General features: G+C 36.6%; 1 protein-coding gene across 1 annotated transcript in view; it reads right to left on the bottom strand.

Annotated features, from left to right (window-relative positions):
- Nucleotides 1–309: 309 nt before the first annotated feature.
- Nucleotides 310–22,891, bottom strand: part of LOC138176030 (guanine nucleotide-binding protein G(t) subunit alpha-3) — a 53,513-nt gene continuing 30,931 nt past the window's right edge. The window contains exons 5-8 of the mRNA XM_069106763.1: nucleotides 21,909–22,037; nucleotides 5,324–5,453; nucleotides 4,952–5,105; nucleotides 310–2,052 (exon numbers count right to left, since the gene is read on the bottom strand). Of these exons, the coding sequence (XP_068962864.1) occupies nucleotides 1,862–2,052; nucleotides 4,952–5,105; nucleotides 5,324–5,453; nucleotides 21,909–22,037 (604 nt within the window). The 3' untranslated portion in view covers nucleotides 310–1,861. The remainder of the gene's footprint in view (nucleotides 2,053–4,951; nucleotides 5,106–5,323; nucleotides 5,454–21,908; nucleotides 22,038–22,891) is intronic.

The raw sequence follows: 22,891 nt of genomic DNA, 5'->3' as shown, positions 1-22,891 counted from the left end.
CTACTATCCCTTTATCCAAAATTACCATATTTCTACATATTTATTTGTATGTTGTTTTCTTCATTAGACTGAGAGTTCCTTGAACTAAGGAACCATTTTGTTGTTGTTTGTTTTATTTTATTGCTTTTCTTTGTTTTCTCAGGGCTTGTAGCAATGTTTAGCACATAGTAGGCACTTCATAAATGCCAGTTCGTTGATTGTTTCCAGCTTAATGTGTTAGAGCAGCGAGAGGTTAATTGACTTGTCCAGGTTCACACACCTAGCATACATACATACATACATACATATACATATATATACATACATACGTATATATACATATATATATAGCTTTTTGAAGGGAAGTTGGGGTTAAGTGACTTGCCCTATGTCACATGTCTAGTTTTTGTATTAAGTGTCTGAGGGCAGATTTGAACTCAGGACTTCCTGACTCCAGGGCCAGTGCTATATTCACTGTGCCACCTAGCTGCCCCAACACTTAGTATATCTTAATGAGAGGACATTTAAATGAGATCTTTCTGGTTACCTCTCTGTATGGTATATCATTCTTTTTCTCTAGGGTATAGGGGGAAATTGATCCATCCACTTTCATGTTGCATGGTTCCCTACATGTGGCTCTTGACGTTGAATAAAAATTCACTAGATTCCTTTGATTCTGAGGAAACTAGCTATGGGAACAAGTAGAAAAATTGAATGCCAAAATAATTTGGGGAATCCTGAATTGGGACGAAAAGTGATTCCCTCCATCCATCTTGACAAGAGGGTGAAAATTGAATACATTGTCTGCACAGTATACAATCCAATAGATAATTCAAAATTAATGTCATATAAGAGGAAAAGAAATCTCAACTAAAATCCTACTCCCATGCCTCATCATAGCCTGCAGAGGGCTCTGGATTCTTAGAGACTACTTCAACAGTACATAAATTCTGAAAAGTCCTATTAAGCAGAAAAGATTTTGAGTATGGGGATAATCTTTAATAGAACATGTACTGGGTATGTTGGCACACCTAGACAAACCCAAGTGATACTCTATTAACAACTCTGAGCAGAGGGTCAGAAAAAAACCATGCTTTTCATCTGAAGACCAATCTTACTAAGCATAGAATGTCATCACCATAATGTTCGTTCATCATCAGGAAATTTTTTTTCTGACCATGTAAAGCCTGAAAAATTTAAGGAATTGTTTTTTTTATTCACATTAGACTTAGCCATATTGATGAAATCATGTATTATTCAAATGGTTGAAAAAATCAAATAAAGTCTTGGGTTAATGTTATTAGGTTATTTCTTTGTATGTAAAAGTTTTTAGACTGATGATATGTATGCTAAACCTTTTTGACATGTGAAATTGGTAAAATTAGTCTAAAATAACTCCCATTCATTCGTGAATAAAATCTCTCAATACAATTCCTAATCAAAATCGAAATTTAAAAAATAGTTGACCTTTGAAAAATGTTCTAGTGCCCTGCATTTCCCATAAATTCTCTTCTTAAGGAATGTAGGCCACAACACAGGAAGCAAATTTTAAAAGTCATCAGTTTGTCCTATTTTTGAGTTCAAAGATATTTCACGAGCTAAAATCTAAGAAGTCAAAGGCATTATATGAAGCCACACACTTCCCTACATTCATATTAGATACCATGATAAGTTCAATTTTTTTATGATACCCAAAACAATACCGGTAATGATTGAGCAAGAGGTCACATATTTCAACATTTGGGCACCAACCCCTTGCAATAGTATTCTAACTCTAATTATAAATCAGTTAAAACTTGTCCAAAATACAACAGAACACCCAGCATATCTTCCTTTATCCCATGAAAATAACACAGAAGCAAGGTACATTTAGAAGCAGCAATTAAAAGAGCCCACAGTCTTTCAAGTTTTCTTTGATGATTATATCTGTCACTGCGTCAAAAACAAACTTGACATTTTGGGTGTCAGTAGCACAGGTCATGTGGGAATAAATCTCCTTATCTTCCTTTTTTAAATTCAGGTCTAGGAACTGGTTCTTGATATAGTTCCCTGCATCTTCAAATGTATTTGGTCCTAGATTGAAAGAGACAGGAACAATCAACACATTGGACATCAAAAACTTCAAATACTGAGAACTTCAAAGAAGGAGCTAATAGTTATTTCACAGTCAAAATTATAAATAATGCCATCAAACATCCTTTCCCTTAATTAAATCCTTCTTTAAAATTAAATCCTGCTGTTGGCAAATGTAGTGATTAAAATATACCAGGAGTGCTCTGTATTTAGTGGCTAGGACTTGACTAAGCCTAACATAGGGAGGCTGTCATCAATTAATCAACTTCTATATGACTGAAAGGCAAAACTAATACACATGGAAAAAAATAACGAATACTATATGACAATATGAGATCAGGTGCACAATAATGTTGTCTGGAGGATACAGGCTGTAGGAATTCAGAGGAAGACTGGTGAGGCCAAAGTAAACATAAGAGGCTTGGAGGAGGTAAAAATCAAAATAGATTTTAGAGAATGGGTAGAATTTGGATATGTGTTGAGTAGGCATTAGCAATAAATGAAAAAAACATGATGAAAGGGACAATAACCATAGAGGCCAGTGAGGAGATGGGCCTGAGTAGAATGGAATCTTCATTTTGGAGTGTAACAAGATATAAGGTTAGATTCTTAGGGTGGGAACAGATTGCAGAAGGTGTTAGAAATCCAACAGAATTTAATGTGATTAGCAGTAGGGAGCCCCTTTAGATTTTTGAGCAGATAAGTGGCAGTGAAAATAATATTTTAAAAGACTAGTCTAACAGGGGAACCTGAGACCTTAAGGGCACATGTGGCCCTCTAAGGTCTTCAAATGTGACCCTTCTACTGTGAAGTTTGGATTCAGTCAAAGGGCACTTGAGGACTAGAGAGGCACATGTGGCCTTGAGGCTGCACATTCTCCATCCCTGTTAGTAGCAATACAAATGACAATCATTTAATATCAATTTAATAACCTCAAAAGGACCAGGACATGAACTAATCAACCAGAAGAAGCGTCGGGACCTAACAGCTTCTTTGTTCTCAGAGTAAACTCAGAGAACACCCCTTCCTATGTAAATAACCCCAGATAGGGCCAATGTAAGAGCATTCTTTCTTCTTTCAAGGATGAGACCCTGAACCTGAGAAACTATCTTGAATAATGGAACTTTTTCTTATCTTAATATTTTATGGACATATACTATGCTATGGCATGGTAATGATAAAGAAAACACAGATGGTCTAGGTCATAAATCCAACTGACACCTTGTCAATTCTCTTATCTTATTAAGAAAAGCCTTTCTTGTAATCACAAATTTGACCCTGAATTGGGATGATTCTAGAATGTATTTAAGCTTTCTCATTCTTTTGTTAAGGCAGTCAGAACTTAGGTTTTGGCTCCTTGTACATACAAGATTCCTAGCTTCACCTAGCTTTAAGGGAATAAACAATATGGATTTACATTTCACCTAGCCCATTTGCCTCCTTTAAACGAACTTTCAGGTTGACACATAAGATGTATTCAAGTCAAAGAATCTGATTCTATTTTTTTTTAAATGGCACAAGACACCTAATTTGTTTGCCTTTAAAAGTGGAATTTTCTTTAGCAGAAACTTGGTACCGAATAGGATAATGTTACTGGAATTTGCTTAGGAGGATGGATTTTTTTTTTCATCTGTGTCTTGGTAGAAAATATAATCTGTGTCATGCTTCAAACGGGAGGGCAATGAATAATCATAATCATGAGGATTTAATTGCATGCACTATATAGTTTTAAATGCTTGTTCTACAACAATTGGTGTCTTATTTAATCTTTATACCTCTCCCAGACAGCATGGCCTCAGAATCAGGATGACTGATGTTCAAGTGCCACCTCTGACACATGCACTGTCTGTGTATGCCTGGGAAAGTCACCTTACCATTTTGTGCCTAAGCTTCCATGTCTCTAAAATAAAAAAAAGTTGGATTCAGTTGTTTCTAAGGTCCCTTTCAGGACTAAATCTATGACTCAAAGAGGTCTCTACACAGGTCTGGTAAAAAAAAAAAAATTCTTTTGGTACTTAACTAATTGTTCCATACATTATAAATGTCCATTGGAGTTTCATGATTTTAATGACTAAAGTAATTTTTAATCACAAACTGAGAAACATCTATGCACATAAATTGCCTTGTTCACTTTGACAATCTATGCTAATTCAGATGCTAGGGCAGAGGCGACTGAAGTAGCATTTGTATTTTGATCATGATAATGTTCCCTTCTTCACGACCCCTTTTGGGGTTTTCTTGGCAGAAATGCCTTAGTGGTTTGCTTCCATTTCCTTTTCTAGCTCATTTTACAGATGAGGAAACTGTGGCAAACAGGGTTAAGTGATTTGCCAGTTAGGTAGAATAAGAAAAACTCATGTTCATGAGTTCAAATCTGGCTCCCAACACTTACTAGCTGTGTGCCCCTAGGCAAGGGTTTTAAGAAATGTGAATTGGATTGGAAAAACAGAGTGCTCTGTGGTAAATCAGTTTTCTTCCTAGAGAGCACCAAAAAGATCTGTGACATTTAAAGATTCCTTTAGGGAATGATAGTTCCAATATAGGACACTCCTCAGTCTTTTTGACACTGTATAGTGTTTTAGCAATATATAATTAGTATTGTGGCAATTAATATTTCCACTTAATCATTGTTGATGCCTCAGTTGTCTGGCTTTATTCAATTCTGTTTCAATTCAATTCAATTCTGGCTTCATTAAACAAGAGACTTTTTCATTGTACACAGTATAGAAACATATACTGGTCTAAAATTCACCTTTTATTCTTATGTGAGTACAAGTGAAAAACATCATCTTAAGGATCATTGTTAAATGCAAAGATTTATACATATTCAAATATATCAGGGGGCCTAAGTGCATGGGTATTGAATGAATGGCTATAGGGTTTATATAACAAATCTTACCAGTGTATTCTGGAAAACAGATACTAAGATGAACCTTGGCTACTTTTTCTTGAAAGAGATCTTTCTTGTTGAGAAACAAGACAATGGAAGTACTAGCAAAGTACTTGTGATTACAGATGCTGTTGAACAGGTGAAGGCTTTCATGCATTCGGTTCTGTTGAACAGAGATGATGAGAATAGTGAATAGACATATTTCATTTCCTACAAAGGGTCACATTTACTTGGGCATGACAAACAAGAAGGCTGAAAGAATGCATACCTTTTAAAGATCAACAATGGATAAAGAAATGTGTCTTATGTGTACCCTACCATTGTGAAGTGGAATTCTTGTTTTTATAATCAAATTAAATCATATTTTATATATGGACTTACCACTTCTTCATCTTCCACCAGGACCATATCATAGGCACTTAGTGCTGCACAGAATATTATACAGGTAACTCCTTCAAAGCAGTGAATCCATTTCTTTCTCTCTGATCGTTGTCCACCTACATCAAACATCCTTAAAAAATAATATCTCGAATAATGAGGGTAATTAGTACACTTCAAAATTTAAGGCAAAAGACAAGAAGTGGTCCAATGGCTAGAACTATAGAGCTGGAGTCAGGAAGAACCAAATTCAAATGTGACCTCAAACACTTCCTAGCTCTGTAACACCAGGCAAATCATTTATCCTCTATATGCTTCAATTTCCACAACTGTAAAATGGAGAAAAATAATAGCACCTATCTCATAGTATTGTTTTGAGGTTGAAAACAGATACAACTTGTAAAACAATTTGTATATTGCCTGTCATATAGTAGGTACTTAATAAATATTTGTCTCTACCTACCCCTTCACTTTATTAATAACAAAATAAACTACATATCCTGTTAGTTTTTGATGTGTGGCCTACTTGAGCAGTATTTATACCTACAGGCAAAGGGAAAGGAATGGGAATTGGGGTAGTACTGTTTTCTTCCTCTCTCCATCCACTTTAACCTAGTGGACAATGAAATATCAGTTGGGAGAGGAGAAGATTTACCTTAGAGGCTTAGCTTTACTACCACTAACTCCTTACTTGACCTTGTAGAAAAAAGTTCACCTATCTGAAATTCCATTTTATTATCTGTACATAATACAGAAGATAAAGGGTTTGAGTTATATGATGAGAGAGAGAGAGGGAGAGAGAGAGAGAAAAGAGAAAGAGAGAGACAGAGACAGATAAACAAAGAGAGAGAGAGAGAGAGAGAGAGAGAGAGAGAGAGAGAGAGAGAGAGAGAGAGAGAGAGAGAGAGAGAGAATCTTACTATGTGCCATGCACTGACTAAGTAATTCTGGGGATTAAAAAAAGGAGGTAGCAACAGAGCCTTTGCTTTCAAGGAGTTTACATTTAATCAGGGAAGGACAGCATATAAAAGAGAGTTGGAAAGGGGATTTGGATACTTTTGGCTGTATGGTGGTAAAGTTGGTTGGAAATGGTATAGAATCCTGAGTTCCCTCTAAGATAAGGCAAAAGTTGACCTGTCAGCACATAGGGACCCAGGAGGCTCAGTAGAGATTTCTGTCTGGGAAGTGGGATGGTGATAATGTAGAGGTTGCATGACTGGAGTAGATCAGAATGTGTCCCCTCTTCCAATATCCTCTGACTCTATGATTTGACTAAAGCCTCATGACTCCGATTTGGCAAAATGAGTAATCTCCATGACTTTGGAGGATTTGGCTTATGAATGAGACTGAGAATAAACCTACTGTTCTTTACTGTTATTTTTTTTTCAAATGCTTTATTAACTTCTGATTTACATCATTTATTTCCACCAGATTTTGAGTTACAAATTTTCTCCCTGTTTTTCCCCTACACACCGCCCCAAAATAGCAGTCCCACAGGATATCCCCTCCTCCAATCTGCTCTCTCCCATATTTTCTCCCATAGCCCTTTTGACTTTTCCAGTGGATCTCTATGCCCCATTGCCTGTATATCTTATTTCCCAATTACATGTAAAATAGTATTAATAATAGTATATATATATATATATATATATATATATATTTGAATATTTGATTTTAAAACTTTGAATTCCAGATTCATTCCCTTCCTCCCTTTTCATCCACCCTTACTGGGAAGATAAGCAGTTCAGTATAGGTTGTACATGTGGGGCTAATGTAAAACAATAACATAGTAGATATATTGTAAAAGACTGACTATATTTCCCTCCCTTCTATTCCACCTGCCACTTGTTCTATTCTCTACTTTGATCCCATCCCTTTTCTAAAGTGGGTGCTCCAAACTTCCCTTCCCCCCAGCCTGCCTTCCCTTCCATCATCCCCCTTCTCATCCCTTTCCCACCTACTCTCTTGGAGGGTGAGATACCCTATTTAGTGTGTATTTCATTCCCTCCACAAGCCAAATTCAATGGGAATAAGGTTTACCCATTCCCTTTTGCCTGCCTATTCTTCCCCTCCATTGTAACCATTTTCCCTTGCCTTTTCTGTATGAGATAGTTTACCCCATATCTCTCTCCCATATCCTCTCATTATATTCCTCTCTCACCTCTTAATTTCACCTTTTAAGTATCATCCCTTCCTGTTAAATTGGTCCTGTGTCCTCTATCTATGTATACCTGTAAATATATATACAACATTCACATATGTATTCATATGTCCATATACCCTCATATATAGACATATATATATGCATATATATATATATATATTCCCTTCAACTACTGAGAAAAATTTCATAAGTTACAATTATTGTTTTTCCATGTAGGAATGTTAATAGTTCAACTTTGATAAGTTCCTTATGATTTCTTTTCCCTGTTTACCTTCTCATGCTTCTCTTGCTTCTTATATCTGAATGTCAAATTTTCTATTCAACTCTGGTTTTTTCAGCAAGAATGCTTGAAAGTCCTCTATTCCACTGAATGACCATATTTTCCCCTGAAACATGATACTCAGTTTTGCTGGGTAGGTGACTCTTGGTTTTAATCCCAGATCTTTTGACCTCCAGAATATGATATTCCAAGGCCTTTGATTCCTCAGTGTAGAAGCTGCCAGATCCTGGGTTATACTTATTGTGTTACCACAATATTCAAATTGTTTCTTCCTGGCTGCTTGACATATTCTCTCCTTGATCTGGGAATTCCGGAACCTGGCTATAATATTCCTAGGAGTTTTCTTTTTGGGATCTTTTTCAGGAGGTGATTGGCAAATTCTTTCAACCTCTATTTTGCCCTCTGGTTCTAAAACATCAGGGCAGTTTTCTTTGAGAACTTCCTGGGGGATGATTTCTAGGTTCTTACTTTGATCATGGCTTTCAGGTAGTCCAATAATTTTTAAATTATCTCTCCCGGATCTATTTTTCAGGTCAATGGTTTTTCCCATGAGATATTTCACATTGCCTTCTATTTTTTAATTTGTTTGGATCTGTTTAACAGCATCTTGATTTCTCATAAAGTCATTAGCTTTCATTTCCTCCAGTCTAATTCTGAAGCAATAATTCTCTCCATTGAGCTTTTGAGATTCGTTTTCCTTCTGGCAAATTCAGCTTTTAAAGGCATTCTTCTCCTCATTGCCTTTTTGAACCTCTTTTGCCATTTGAGTTAGTCTTACTTTTTAAGGTGTTATTTTCCTCAGTCAGGCTGTTGACTCTCATTTTGTAATTTTCTTGCATTGTTCTCATTTCTCTTCCCAATTTCTCCTCCAGTTCTCTTATCTGCTTTTGAAGGTCCTCTATGGCCTGTAACCAGATCATATTTTCCTTTGAAGCTTTTGGTGCAGGAGTTCTGACTTCACTGTCTTCCTCCTGTTCCATGCTTTGCTCTTTTTTGTCTCCAAAATAGGAGTCTAATGTTGGAATCTTCTGTCTGCTTTTTTTCCTTTGCCTGGTCATGTTGCCCCTCAGTCACTTGACCCCTGGGCATTTTGCCACAGTAGGATTCTGCCACCAGACAGGGGAGCCTTCATCCCAAATGCTGGGGTTTCCTCAGCTGCCAGAGGCATTAGATGGGTGCCCTCTCTGATGTCTCCACACACTCTGGCAAGCTGGACACACACCCCAGGACCTCCACCCTAGACTGCAATCCAGATCCAAGCAGGTTAAAGCAAGAGCAATTACCCCTCAGCCTCATGCTTGGTGTCCCTACACTCTGCAGGCCAGGAGCTGAAGCTGCCATGTGGTGCTGGCTGGCTCTGCTGGCTTCTCAGCAGCTTCTTGCCCCGGGGGCAAAAGCTATGCATTCCCACTTACTGGGTCCCAAAGTCCAGACTCCACTGACCTCTCACTTTGTCCTTCTCAGCTACGTGTTGATAATTCTGGATCCCCACAACTGCTGCTGATCTGGAGTCCCTCAGGCTGGTGGCTGGTCAGGCCCACCCTGGGGCTAAAGCCTTGGGTGGGGCTGGGCTCAGCTTCCAGAGCACTGAGCTGGCTGATTCCTGCTGGCCTGCTGTGCTTTCCTCAGTGGGAGGTTAGCTTCTCTGTGTCATTTTGTGTCTGCAGTTCCAAAGTTTGTTTAGAGTCCCCTGTTTACGTGTATTGGGGAAGGTGGAAGCAGGAGTAGCGGGGAGGTCCTGCTTCTCTGTTCTTTGCTGTTAATGTTGGAAAATTAACTTAGCAAGGGTGAGAAAAATTATTATTATGAATGAAAAAGCCATCATCAATCAGTGAAATCATTAATTTAAATTAATGATCTTTATAAATAAATTGTCATTAATTTTTTTTTTGTAGAAATCACTTAGTGAAAATTATTATTTGGCATTGTGGAATGAGATTTTGTCTTTGAATTCTTAACATTAGGTCGAATATTGATCTGGGGTTGACAATTGATGGCATCACAGGATCATAGATTTAGAGCTGGAATGAAACTCAGAGGAAATCTAGTCCAACTCCTTGTTTTACAGATTAGAAAACCAATGCCAATGGAGGTTAAGTGACTTGACATACAGGTCCTATCTAGTTCCAGAGTTTGGACTCTTGAAAGTCCCTTAGCCCAGTTAGTACCTGTATAGGAAGCCCCTTTACACAATCCATGGCAAGGAGTCCTTCAGTTTCTGCTTGAAAGGTTCTAGACTTCCACTGAGGAGAAACTATTTCCAAGGCATGTCGTGTTTCATTCTTTTTTTTTTTTTAAAGTAATTGGTGTTAAGTAACTTGCTCAAGGTTACATGACCAGTTATTTCTGGGTGTGGTGCTAAGTATCTGAGCCTGGATTTGCTCCCCAGGTCATCCCGACACTGGAGCCAGTGCTCTTACTTGCTGAGCCACCTGGCTGCCCCTAAGCAATTGGGGTTAAGTAACTTGTTCAATGTTACATGGCCAGGTGTTTCTGGGTGGGTGCTAAGTGTCTGAGCCCAGATTCAATCTCCAGGTCATCCCAACACTGGAGCAGGTACTCTTACTTGCTGTGCTACCTGGCTGCCCCATTGTGCTTCATTCTTAAGAGCTATAAATGTTGGGAATACTCCCTTAGAACAAACTGAAATTTGATGTTTTTCAATTTCTATCCATTGTTCCTGGTTCTTCCCTTAGTGGAGTAAAGTTAATCACTCTTCTGCAAAAGAGTCCTTCAGGAATTTGCTATCATGCTCTTATTGGGTCTTTTCTTCTGTCAGGAAAACAACCCCAAGTCCATCAACCTACCCATATATGTCACTCTTCATTTCCTTTACTATCCTGGTTGCCCTCCTCTGGACCTACTGCAATTTTTCAACATTCTTCCTACAACATGGCAGCCATAAATGAATGAAATATCCTTTGACCAGGGCAGGATATGGCAGGACATCTACCTTCCTCTTTTAGGCAATATGCTGCTATCTGGTGTCTTAGACGTCTCTCTCTCTCTCTCTCTCTCTCTCTCTCTCTCTCTCTCTCTCTCTCTCTCTCTGTGAATTAATTTATTTTTACTTTGCAATATTCACTTCCATAAGTTTTAAATTTTCTCTGTCTCCTCCCTCCCCACCCACTTTCCAAGACTGCATGGAATCTGATATAGGCTCTACATGTGCATTCTTATTAAACGTATTTTCACATTAGTCATGTGGTATAGAAGAATTATAATGTATGGAAGGAAGCATGAGAAAAAAAAAAGCGAAGCAAAGCAAAACAAAGAGAGCAAATAGTATGCTTCAGTCTGCATTCAGACTCCATATTCTTTATCTGGATGTGGAGAACATTTTCCATCATGAGTCTTTTGGAATTGTTTTATGTCCTTGCATTACTGAGAATAGTTAAGTTTATCAAAATTAGTCATCCCACAATGTGGCCATTACTGTGTATCATGTTCTCCTGGTTCTGCTCACTTCACTCATCATCGCTTCATACAAATCTTTTGAGGTTTTTCTGAAGTCTGCCTACTCATCATTTCTTATAGCACAACAGTATTCCATTACATTCATATGCCACAATGTGTTCAGTCATTCCTCTGTTGGTGGACATCCCCTCAAGTACTTGGCCACAACAAAAAGAGCTGCTATAAATATTTTTGTGCACTTTCCCCATATTTATGATCTCTTTCGGATACAGCCCTAGAAGTGGTATTGCTGAGTCAAAGGGTATGCACATTTTTATAACCCTTCGGGCATAGTTCTGATTGCTCTCCTGAAGGGTTAGATCAGTTCACAACTCCACCAACAATGCATTAATGTTCCAATTTTCCCACATCTTCTCCAGTATTTATCATTTTCTTGTTTTGTCATGTTAACCAATCTGACTGGTGAGATGTGATACCTTGGAGTTGTTTTGATTTGTATTTCTTTAATCAATAATAATTTAGAGAATTTTTTCACATGACTATAGATATCTTCAACTTCTTCCTCTGAAAATTGCCTGTTCCTAGCCTTTGACCATTTATAAATTGGGGGACAACTTGTATTCTTATAAATTTGACTCAGTTCTCTATATATTTTAGAAATAAGGCCTTTAGGGGTGGCCAGGTGGCTCAGCGAGTAAGAGCACCAGCTCCAGTGTTGGGATGACCTGGGGATCAAATCCAGGCTTAGATATTTAGCACCACACCCTATACCAAAATAAAATCCAAATGCACACACAATTTAGATATAAAGGCAAATACTGTAAGCAAATTAGGAGAGCAAGGAATAGTTTGCCTATCATATTTGTGGAGAATAGAGGAATTTATGATCAAACAAGTATTAGAGAACATCATGAAATATAAAATGCATAATTTTGATTGCATTAAATTGAAAAGTTTTTTTCACAAAGTTAATGCAACCAATATTAGGAGGGAAGCAGAAAATTGAGAAAGAATTTCTACAATTAGTGTCTCTGATAAAGGCCTTTTTTTTTGTTTTAAGCAATCAGGGTTAAGTAACTTGCTCAAGGTTACATGGCCAGTTATTTCTAGAAGATTATTTTCTTCAGTTCGCTTTTGTACCTCCTTTTCCATTTGACCAATTCTACTTTTTAAGGAGATGTTTTTTCAGTGTACTTTTCCTCCATTTTTAATTGTATTTTTTAAAGGTATTGTTCCATTTTTCTTCCATCTCTCTAATTTGGCTTTTACACTCCTTCTTGAGCTCTTCTAAGAAATCTTTTTGGGCTTTGGGGGGCATTCTGCAGTAGAATGAATACTGGATTTAGAAACAGAAGATTTGGGTTCAAATTCTATCTGGCATTTACTACCTGTGTGACCATGGGCAAGTCATTTAATGCCCCTGAACCTCTGTTTCCACATCTGTAAAATGAGGGAGTTGAACTAAACGGTCACTTTGAGCTATAAATCTAAGACCCTATGAAACACTAGGCAACAGGATTTTAACCATCTATTTTTTTCAGGTCTCCATCTTCTAGAAATATTTTCCATATACTACTGATAGCCATACCAATGACAAAAAAAATTTAATAAGAATCAATTTAATCTGTTAATAATGTAGAAAGAGAAGGAATGTGTTGTAATATCCACTTATAAGTACTGCAGCTATAGATGGTGCTATAATCATTACATGCAGCACAGACCTATTTTCTCTAGGCACACACACACACACACACACACACACACACACCCCACAAAGAGCCACACTAATATATACATATTCAAGTTGGTCATTTGTTTGTTTTTTGTTTCTCCCCATAGAAAGAAAAATAAGAGTGATTACTCCCTAGGGTTTTGTTCACATCGATAAAATGGCTAATGGAATACAAATGCTCTCTATATTCTATGACTAATGGTTACTAACCTAGGAAACAATTTTCTCCTCATATAGATTTATGAGGGTGACTTGGGTGCACGGTGTGCTGGGTATATGACTCTAAATGTTTCTTGCTCTATATGCTGTCTGCTATTATAGAAGTGAAATGCAGGTCTGACTGAGAACAGGAGTAATTGATTCTTTTTTTTTCATCATCTTAACTGGCTAAAACATTAACTTTAAGAGAGCATTCAATTTGTGTTGTTCTTTTGATTTCTGTTTAATTCATCTGTTTTCATTCTCACCCCTTTATCCTAAAGTTTCTTTCAGAATTCTTTTGGGAGGGATGATGGAATTTAAAGACAGATAAATGAGAAATGAGTCCCACACTGCCACTCTTCTTAGTAAAGATAGCCAGAACTTTACAGTTTTTGATTATTTTGCCTTCTTCTGAATAAAATGTTTGTCCCTTTCATTGCAGAAATATCATTCTTCCTGTAGCTTTTCATGAATGGAGCTTCATTAAGTATAAAATTTAAGTCTTTTAAAAGTATTCATCAAAAATCTGAGGCTCCCATAAAAAATTTGGCACAGGCTTTTAAGGGACAGCTGAGCATGGACTACTTGTTAAAATACTCAGATGCAGGGCATGGCCCAGGACTTTATGGTTTTATATTAAACAGTTGGCTAAGCAGCAGAGTTTTATGGTTTCATGTTAAACAGTTGGATAAAGGATTATTCACACACCAGGATCATTGTCCTGCTACAATAGTAAATACTGTTTCAAGATATGTAGTCCCAAATGATGCTTTCTAAAATGTCACATAACATGGAATGGTGCAAAACTCCTCAGGCTTCTAGACGTGTCCTTTATATATTTTATTCAATGATTTTTCCCCTTTTAGCCTACGTACTACTATAGAAAATGACTGTTATTCCTAAATCATGTAGTATTTGATAAGTACCGACCACATTTAAGGTATCGTATTAAGCCCTAGGGATACAAAGAAAGGAAAAAACAAATTTAAAAAAAGAGTTCCTGCTTTCTAGGAGCCTAATGGAGAAGATACTATGTGAACAATGACATACAATGAAGGAAAATAAGGGACAAGTCGGGGATAGCATCACAGTGTGTATAGATTGTGTGTATATATTATGTGTATACATACACACATGTGCGCACACACACATACACACATCATTCCAAAAGAGTATTTATTAAGCACCTGAAGGCTCATGATTCTGCACTAGGTGCTGAACAGAATCAGATTACAAGGTAATGAAACCTGGTATGCCCTTTGGCCTATCATATATGTGTGTATGCACATGTGTGTGTATGTGTGTGCATGTGTGTGTAGAATTTCCAAGAAGATACATTTTCCCCTGAATATTCCTGTGAACCCTAGCAGGCAAATTTCAACTGATATAATTCCAAGGAAAGATTTACACAGCTTTCTTGCCATCTAGTCCTGTCTAACCCAGATTGTATGCCATAGGAAGAGAGTTTTCTAATAGAAAAAGCTACTATTACTGAGTCTTCCTGTCATCTTGTTGTCAAGGCTTCCCTTCCTCTCACAAAAACTAGACGTTCATTGGAAAAATAGGATTTTAAAAAATTATTCAGCCTTGTTGTGTGTGTGTGTGCATGTGCATGCACATGTGTATGTGGTAAGACTGTTAATATTTTGGTTAGATATGTATTAATTTTGTAATCACTTTGTCTAATTGTTCAATGGGCAATGCACTTGAGGCAACATCCTATAAATCTAGTCAAGGATTAAAGTAATTTGTCAGCAAATATTTATTAGAATTCATGGGCTTAAGGAGCACCCCAATATAGAGAGGTCTACTTTATTTTATTAATCTTAGAATATCCTGGAATTATACTGAAAACCTAGGACTAAGCATGTTCCAAATGGGTCATATTCTGGACCTGCAGAATTTAGAATCTACTTTCTCTACTCAAAGTACTTGTTAAGTGAAGTTTTCAAATGCAAAACCATCAAAAGAAACTGAGGCAAACAGTGTTAAGTGACTTGCCCAGGGTCACACAACTAGTAAGTGTCTAAGACTGGATTTAAACTAAGGTCTTCAGTTACTCCATATCTGGTCTCTATTCACTGTGCCACCCAGCTGTCATCAATTACATGTATATAAAATGTTACATGGAAGTAGCATGGTCCCCCTTCTTTGTAATAACAGTAGTCAAGAGTCTTAGGACAGGCTTAATAATAAGGGAAAGATGGCAAGGGACCAAAGTTCTTGTGCCAGCAGAGTCTACCATTTAATGCCTTAGCAACAAATTCCATTTTCATGACCCACCTTGCACAATCTACAGATAAGGAACTGAAATCTAGTTATATGACTTTGCCCGAGGTCATACATACATATGGTGCACATAACAAAGGCAAGACTATGTATACAACTTTCTTTATCTGACTCTGCCTGTGCCAAATGAGATGAAATGTTCATTGTTCTGAGTTGTCATAGCTCTCTAAGATTAGTTTCATAGAAAAGCACCCCAAGGGATTTATCTGACTCCTGACTATTCCTAGGGACATACAGAGAGGAATTGAGCTGACCAAATCACCTTGTCTCTGATTCTGCTACTGTAGGCATAATATTCCTACCCTTTTCCCCCTTGTTCCTTTATATAGACAGGATTGCAGGAAAAAGGATTCAGAACTGCAAGGGGCTTTTGGGTAAACTATTTTATTTCCTTTATTTGTAGATGAGCAACATAAGTCCTGGAGAAGTTAAGTGATTTGCCTAAGCTCACACAGGTAGGAGGTTAACTTTATGACATCACCTTCACTGTATTTTCTGCCCTTAAGTAGTTGGGTATGAAAATCAATTGGGCAATGATTAGAGGGAATATTGGGGAAAATGCTACATTTCTACCTTTGACTACGGTGACAAAGAATTGATAATAAGACATTATGTCATTTTAAAACAAAAGAAACATTGAGGACCAGGGAAAGTATAAAGTTTGTTTTGTTTTTTAATTTTACCCTTGTTTTTCTCCCATGCATTTATGGAACATGCATATGCAATGAAATGAAAAAAGTGTTAATAGAGAAAATGAATTTTAAATATATATATATATATATATATACACATGTGACATATATAAACCAATATCTACATTATGTAACAGAAGGAATGATTTTGGGGGGATTAGACTAATCAATAATCTGGGTCAGAATGATTATTTTAATTAGCTATCTCCTGAAATTGAATTACTTATCACAGTATTTCATTTCCTGGAATGGATAGTATTTTATTTATGTGGATTAAAATATGCATCTGTAATTTTAAAAATCAGTTTCTAAGTAATTTGTTCCAATGTTTTTTTAAAAAATAATTTTGAATGATTGAAAGTTTGACTGTATGGGTAGAGTTTACACTAAAAAAAAGATGATTCAGGAGAGACTTGACAGCATATTGTCAAAAGGAAACATATTTTTGTATTATAAATTCTTTAGTTATGTGATTTAATATGTAAACTAAGTGCCTCATCTTCAATAACTGCTTTTCTACTGATTCAAGGCAAGTGATGCTTTAAAATTCATAGACTTACAGAACTTGAGATATAGTCCAGAGATGTCAAACACATCACCCACAAGCTATATAATATAATAAATAAAAATAAAATGTAGATGCCATAAATATGTGGTTTTCTAAGTCAATATGTAACTCACATTGATCCTTATGTATGGTTTAGTAGCCAACATTTCTATTTGAGTTTGAGTTTACTAATTAATTCAAATGAGTAGAAAACAATACTGATTTCAAACATCTCTGCATCAGGGTTTTATTACACATTAGGCAGGTTTTCAACACAATAAAGTCAATAGATAAAATAACAGGATAATTGGAGCATACATATTTGGATGATCTGTGATATTTCCACTGCCTATTTGGAATTGTTTCTTCTTGTTCAGCTGATTCAGTCAAGTCTGAATCTTTGTGACCTTGTGGACCATACTGTCCATGGGGTTTTCTTGGCAAAGAGAGTAGAGTGGTTTCCATTTCCTTCTCCAGCAGATTAAGGCAAACAGAGGTTAAGTGATTTGCCCAGGGTGACACAGTTAGTGAGTGTTTTAGGGGAGATTTGAACTTAGGTCTTCCTGTTTAAAAAGGCCCAGGGCTGAATCCACTGAGCCACCTAGCTACAGTTTATAAATGAAAAAAAAAATCTCTTTTCCTTTTCACTCTTGATGTGGTAAATACTTTTAATATTTCACACTTAGAAGGGGAAGGAATTGATTTTTTAGGGATTATTGGAGAGAATCAGCTGGCCATATTGGGTAAAGAATATAGCCTAGAATCAAGAAAACTGGGATTTAAGTTATACGTCTGACAAATATACTGACTGAATGACTTTGGGCTAGTCACATGACTTCTTACTACTTTGGTCACTCTTTGTGTTTCAGAGCAGGATGAGATATGGTTTGGTAGAGGCAGTTTCTTCATAGGAATCTCCCTATCCTAATGAAATCATAGGGGTGATCTAGATACACACACATACATATGGTGTTATGTATGCCCACACACATACACACATTATATCTATAACTACAATACTATAGCCACAGATGCACACATATACAGTGCACAGACACTATATCAAAATATCTGACAAGCCTTATTACAGTTTAAAGTTTAAATCTATACTAACATTTTGAAGACACCTGAACATGTCTCACCCAAAGCACTTACAGAAAGATACCTATTACAACCTTTGGCTATATAAGGAAATTATATCAGAGTGTTTAATTGTATAAATTAATATATTGGATACATGGTCGAAAATAAACATGATGGTAAAATTACCTTGCTCGTCTCTCTCTCTGTATATACATACATACACACATACACTATATCACTATATTTACATATGTACATATATGTGAATTGCGCATGCATACAAAATCAATATGTGCACACATGTGCACATTTACACATACGTGTATGTGTATAGGCAGATATATGCCACGTGCATATACAGACACTCATATATATGTAAATTGTATATATATGTATATGCTTGCCCCTGTCTTTTCTCTCTCTTTGCTGAAAAAAGGTTGACGACAATGCACCCTGTGAATCTCAGAGTAACAGAAAAGCCTTAATCTACTCCTGCGTCTATTTCTGAATTCAAAGTGAATTTATGTTCAGCTGTTCATACTTGGCCCACCAAAAGCTTCCTGTGTGACTGAGAATAGCTTAAGAACTTTTGGAGTGGATAGTAAAATGCTACTAGCCACATGCACCAATGTAGGATACCAGGCCAGGCATATTGTTGATACCATTACAACACTGGCCTGTCTCCAATCTAATTCATGCATCTGGCTATGTGGAGAATTTATGTTCACATGTTAGACTGCTGTTTGGCAAATTAGTACAGGAATGTAGGAGGCCATGGAATTCTTCCTACCATCCCTTCCACCTCACTGGGCCAGATCTATAGCTAGATAGTAAAGGAGGAAGCCTATCAGAGTGATTTGAAGACAGCCACAAATCTCAGCATTACCCCTCCTTCCAGCATCCTCCATCTGCCTATAGTGTTGCAATAGTCACATAAATTAGGTCCTCAGAGAAAAAAACAGTTAGCCTATCCCTGAAGGAATGAAAATGAGGATGGGGATGGGAATGGGATTGAATCATACCTTACAAACTCTTCTAATTTAAAGGAAACTTAAATGACATTTAGTTCTGTCTTTTTGTGAAAGAGTTTCTACTATAATATCTGTCCCCCAAAAGTAGTCCTTGAGATGCCACTTGTAGATTCAAATCCTTCCTCTGACAGAGTGGCTGTGTGACCTTAGGCATATCAGCGAATTTTTCTGTGCCACTTGGCAATTCTCTAGAACTTTAAGTTGGAGAATAGCTTTAAGTTAAAGAAGGTTTAGGTTGTGCAAGTGCCTTGATGAAGAGAATTTCTTCACTGAGAGTTCCACTTAAAGATGCAGTAGCACCATTAAAAAAATAATCTTATTGCGGTTCTGAATTCCCCAGTACTAGGTCAATGCTCTTTTCATCTTATTTTGAGTTTAGAGAACTAGCTCTTTTTGTTTGAATTCCAGTACTAGTGCTAATAACAGATATAGAGACAGAAAGACAGATTGACTTTTTTTTGCCTTTTTTGGAGGGCAATTGGGGTTAAGTGACTTGCCCAAGGTCACACGGCTAGTTTTTGTGTTAAGTGTCTGCAGCTGGATTTGAACTCAGGTCCTCCTGACTCCAGGACCAGTGCTCTATTCACTGCATCACCTAGCCACCCCAAATTTTTCTTAATTGTATAAATATTGTATTCCTCCTCGATAAAATTTTCAATACTTCTTTCATTACTTTATCAATCTGTACCTCTTTTTGAAGTTATATCACAGACTTTTTCAGAAAATGAATTCAAATAACTATTAAATTTCTTTTTTCTCTATTTTCTCTGCTCTTAACATTTTCTATAATTATTTCATGATGATCTGATTAAATTGTATTAACTTTGAATAATTTTACATGGTCCCTGTAGAACTTTTTTTAGTGTTTTAAGTGGCATGAGATTTTTAAAATGTCAATGAACATTTTTCTTGCAGATTTAGAATTTTATTACCTATTTCCTGGTCTGTCAAATGGAAATGCTTTGTCAAGAGGCAATAGCAATAGAAATAGGATTGACTCATTTTCATGTCAAATAGATATATATGAACCCCATGAAAGAATAAAGATGGCTTGTCAAGCTGGCAAATGTTACCATAAACAAATGAGTCTCTTCTAAATTATTTGCATGGTGTGTATTTTCAAAACAAGGCAAGCAATTTTATGTGATTAATTCAAAGTGGTAGGAAGGCAGGAATGCACAGAGAGTAGAGTTCCCAGCACTTGCAATTTCAAATGCGTCCTTTAAGTAATTTCCCATTAAGGACATTCTTTGTTTCCTAAGATGGAATGAGAATTTTAATTTAACTCTAACAAGTGGGCAAAACATGAATCTTGGTTGTGGTTTCTGTTGTTGTCTTTTATCTACTCCATTAGAAAGTATGCTCCTTGTGAAAAGAAATTGTTTCGTTTATTATATTTGTATCGTTTATTATATATGTATCGCCAGGGCCTAGCATAGTACCTTTAACGTAGTAGGCATTTAATGAATGTTTGTTGATGATGCATTTGATTTATTTATTTCAGAAATCAGTTCTTTATTTTAAGTGAGATCAGTTATGGTTATTTATGAATAATTATATTGATATGATAACATGATATGATGATGCTTATATATTTATAAACATACCTTTGTAAAAATATACAAAATATTGAAATCCATTAGAAATCTAATTTTCTTTGTGTTTTATAATACATAAAAATAGTGCTTCAGATAACAGCAACTTTAATTTTATTTACCCACAAAAATTGTGTTCATATTGGAAAGCATACAACAAAAATATTTAAATGAGAGTTGAGACCTAAGATAAATGAAGAGATGGTAAGGGAGTGTTGTTTAGTTAGTTCATTTGTGTCTGATGCTTTATGATTCCATTTAGGATTTTCTTGACAAAAATACTGGGGTGTTTTGTATTTCCTTATCCAGTTCATTGTACTGGTGAGGAAACTAAGGCGAACAGGGTTAAGTGAATTGCCCAGGGTCACACAGCTAATAAGTGTCTAAGGACATATTTGAACTCAGGAAGATGAATCTTTCTGACTTCAGGCCTGGTATTCTATCCTCTGTATCACCTAAGAGAGTACCCAGCTGAATAAAAAGAATTCATATAGATAGATCCAAAGAAACTGGATCCCATTTGCTAGCAATATTTTTCTTTACATCACACCTGAATGGGACCATCTAAAACTTATACCATTGATTTTGCTGAATCTCTGTAGGCAACAAAGGAAGTCAAAACTCTTTTCAACAAAACTGATCTTCACATCCTTGAAGTTATCTATCATAACTTCCTAAGTATTATCTTTTCCAGGTTAAACATACACAGTTCCTTAAACAAACTCAAATGTTGTATGTCCCTGAGGGTCTCCACAGTCGTAGTCATATTTTTATGGAAATTCTACAGCTTGTCAATTTCCTTCTCCTACCCCCTTGCCCCATCTAGAGCTCAGTGTTATATGGCAGATCTATCCAGGGTAGAGTACAGTGGGACTGACATTTCCTCTTTCTGAATACTATCCTTCTCTTAAAGCAGCCTAAAATTGAATCAGTTTTTTGTGGCTACAACATCACATTGCTGATATCAAGCTGGTGATCCACTAAAACCCTCAGATCATTTTTTAAAAATTTCTCCCATTCCACCCCAACTGCCTAGAAGTACTATTCCACATGCCAAAAGTCACATCTCTTACCCAAGTCTTTCTCACTGGTTTACTGTGGCTATAATTGGAGTCAGTCCTTTTCATTGTGTTTCTAAAAGAATTATTTTAATAGGTAACATGATATTTAAGAATAGGGAGCACATTAAGCACCCTAACACATTATAGTACATGTTAATTTTTTTTTCAGATGATATCCAGCTGTCACCTTGTTAAGTGAAGAGGTAAATCTTGGGAGGAAGTAAGAGTTCTAGACTTGTATACATGTCCAAGTAGGCTTCAGTAAGACAGAATAATCGTAGTGGAGGACCCAGGGATGCCTAAGGTCAGCATAGGTTTCAATGTGGCAGAGACACAGAAAATAAAGTTTACCTACTTAAATGGTTTTGAATAGATCCAACCTCCTGAATAGAAGACCCAACTGTTCTGTTACCATAACTTCATAAGTATTAATCAGCTGAATCCACTGTAAAGCTGTACACTTCTGCTTAGAGTCAGGAAAGTCAAAGAATCCTACCTGAAGTGCAAATCCTTGAAGGAGAATTGTGTTTCAATAATGCCAGTAGTTTTTACCCTGGAGTGCAGGACATCTTGTTCATTTGGAACATACCCAGGAGCTGTTATCCTGTCAAGATCATTGAGGTAGCTAGAGGGAGGGAAACAAACAAAAAGGTTGGCCTGTACCTTTGAACATTTGAAAGATGCTGGCCTGGACAGCAGTGCAAGTGAACTTTTAGTGGAGATTTCATTAAAACTTATCTTCTAGACCTTTTGATGCTAAGTTCATGCTTTGTAAAAGCCCCAATGTGCAAAAAGTTAAAAATAAAGTAGCAGGAGTTTTTTTTTTTTTGGGGGGGGGAGGTTAGAGATGAATTTTGTGTTTAAAGCAAAAGCAAACCTTTTTAACATAGTGATAGGAAATGGACCTGTAATGTCATTTGAAAAGGGAATTCCCAGGTAAAAGGATTCCTTCTACTCACACAGATCTTCTCTGCAGTTTATAGTCTTAAAGAGCTGCCTAAAGGATTGACAGGTTAAATCATTTGTCCAAAGTTAAATAGCTAGTAAATGTCAAGGATGGAATTTAAACATAGTTCTTCATGATTCTGAGGACTGCCCTTTATCCACATAAGGAAATTGCTTTTCTTACTTACATATATGACCGATACAATAATCATGGTAGGGCATAATCTAGGTGGTTGGGGCAGGTATAAGACAACTATGGGCCTTGCGTCATACTGAACATTACTAGGACACTGAATTAGTTCAAGAGGGAATCCAAATTATTGTTATGATGCAGAAACAGACCTATTTTTGAAATCGAAGGACCCCTGTTTAAATCTTGCTTAAATCTATCACATACAGCCTTGGGCAGGTTACTTATCCTCTCTTGACCTAAGGTAAGCATTTGATTAGATAACATATTCCTAATTTTTGTGTATGTATCTGTGAGGAGAAAGAGAGAGAGAGAGAGAGAGAGAGAGAGAGAGAGAGAGAGAG

Source organism: Petaurus breviceps, unplaced genomic scaffold (genome assembly GCF_028583685.1).
Source record: "Petaurus breviceps papuanus isolate PSGF00001 unplaced genomic scaffold, PetGlider_PUasm1.0 80, whole genome shotgun sequence".
NCBI lineage: Eukaryota > Metazoa > Chordata > Mammalia > Diprotodontia > Petauridae > Petaurus > Petaurus breviceps.
The sequence above is the reverse complement of the archived record's forward strand: the minus strand, read 5'-3'. Positions and strand labels throughout refer to the sequence as shown.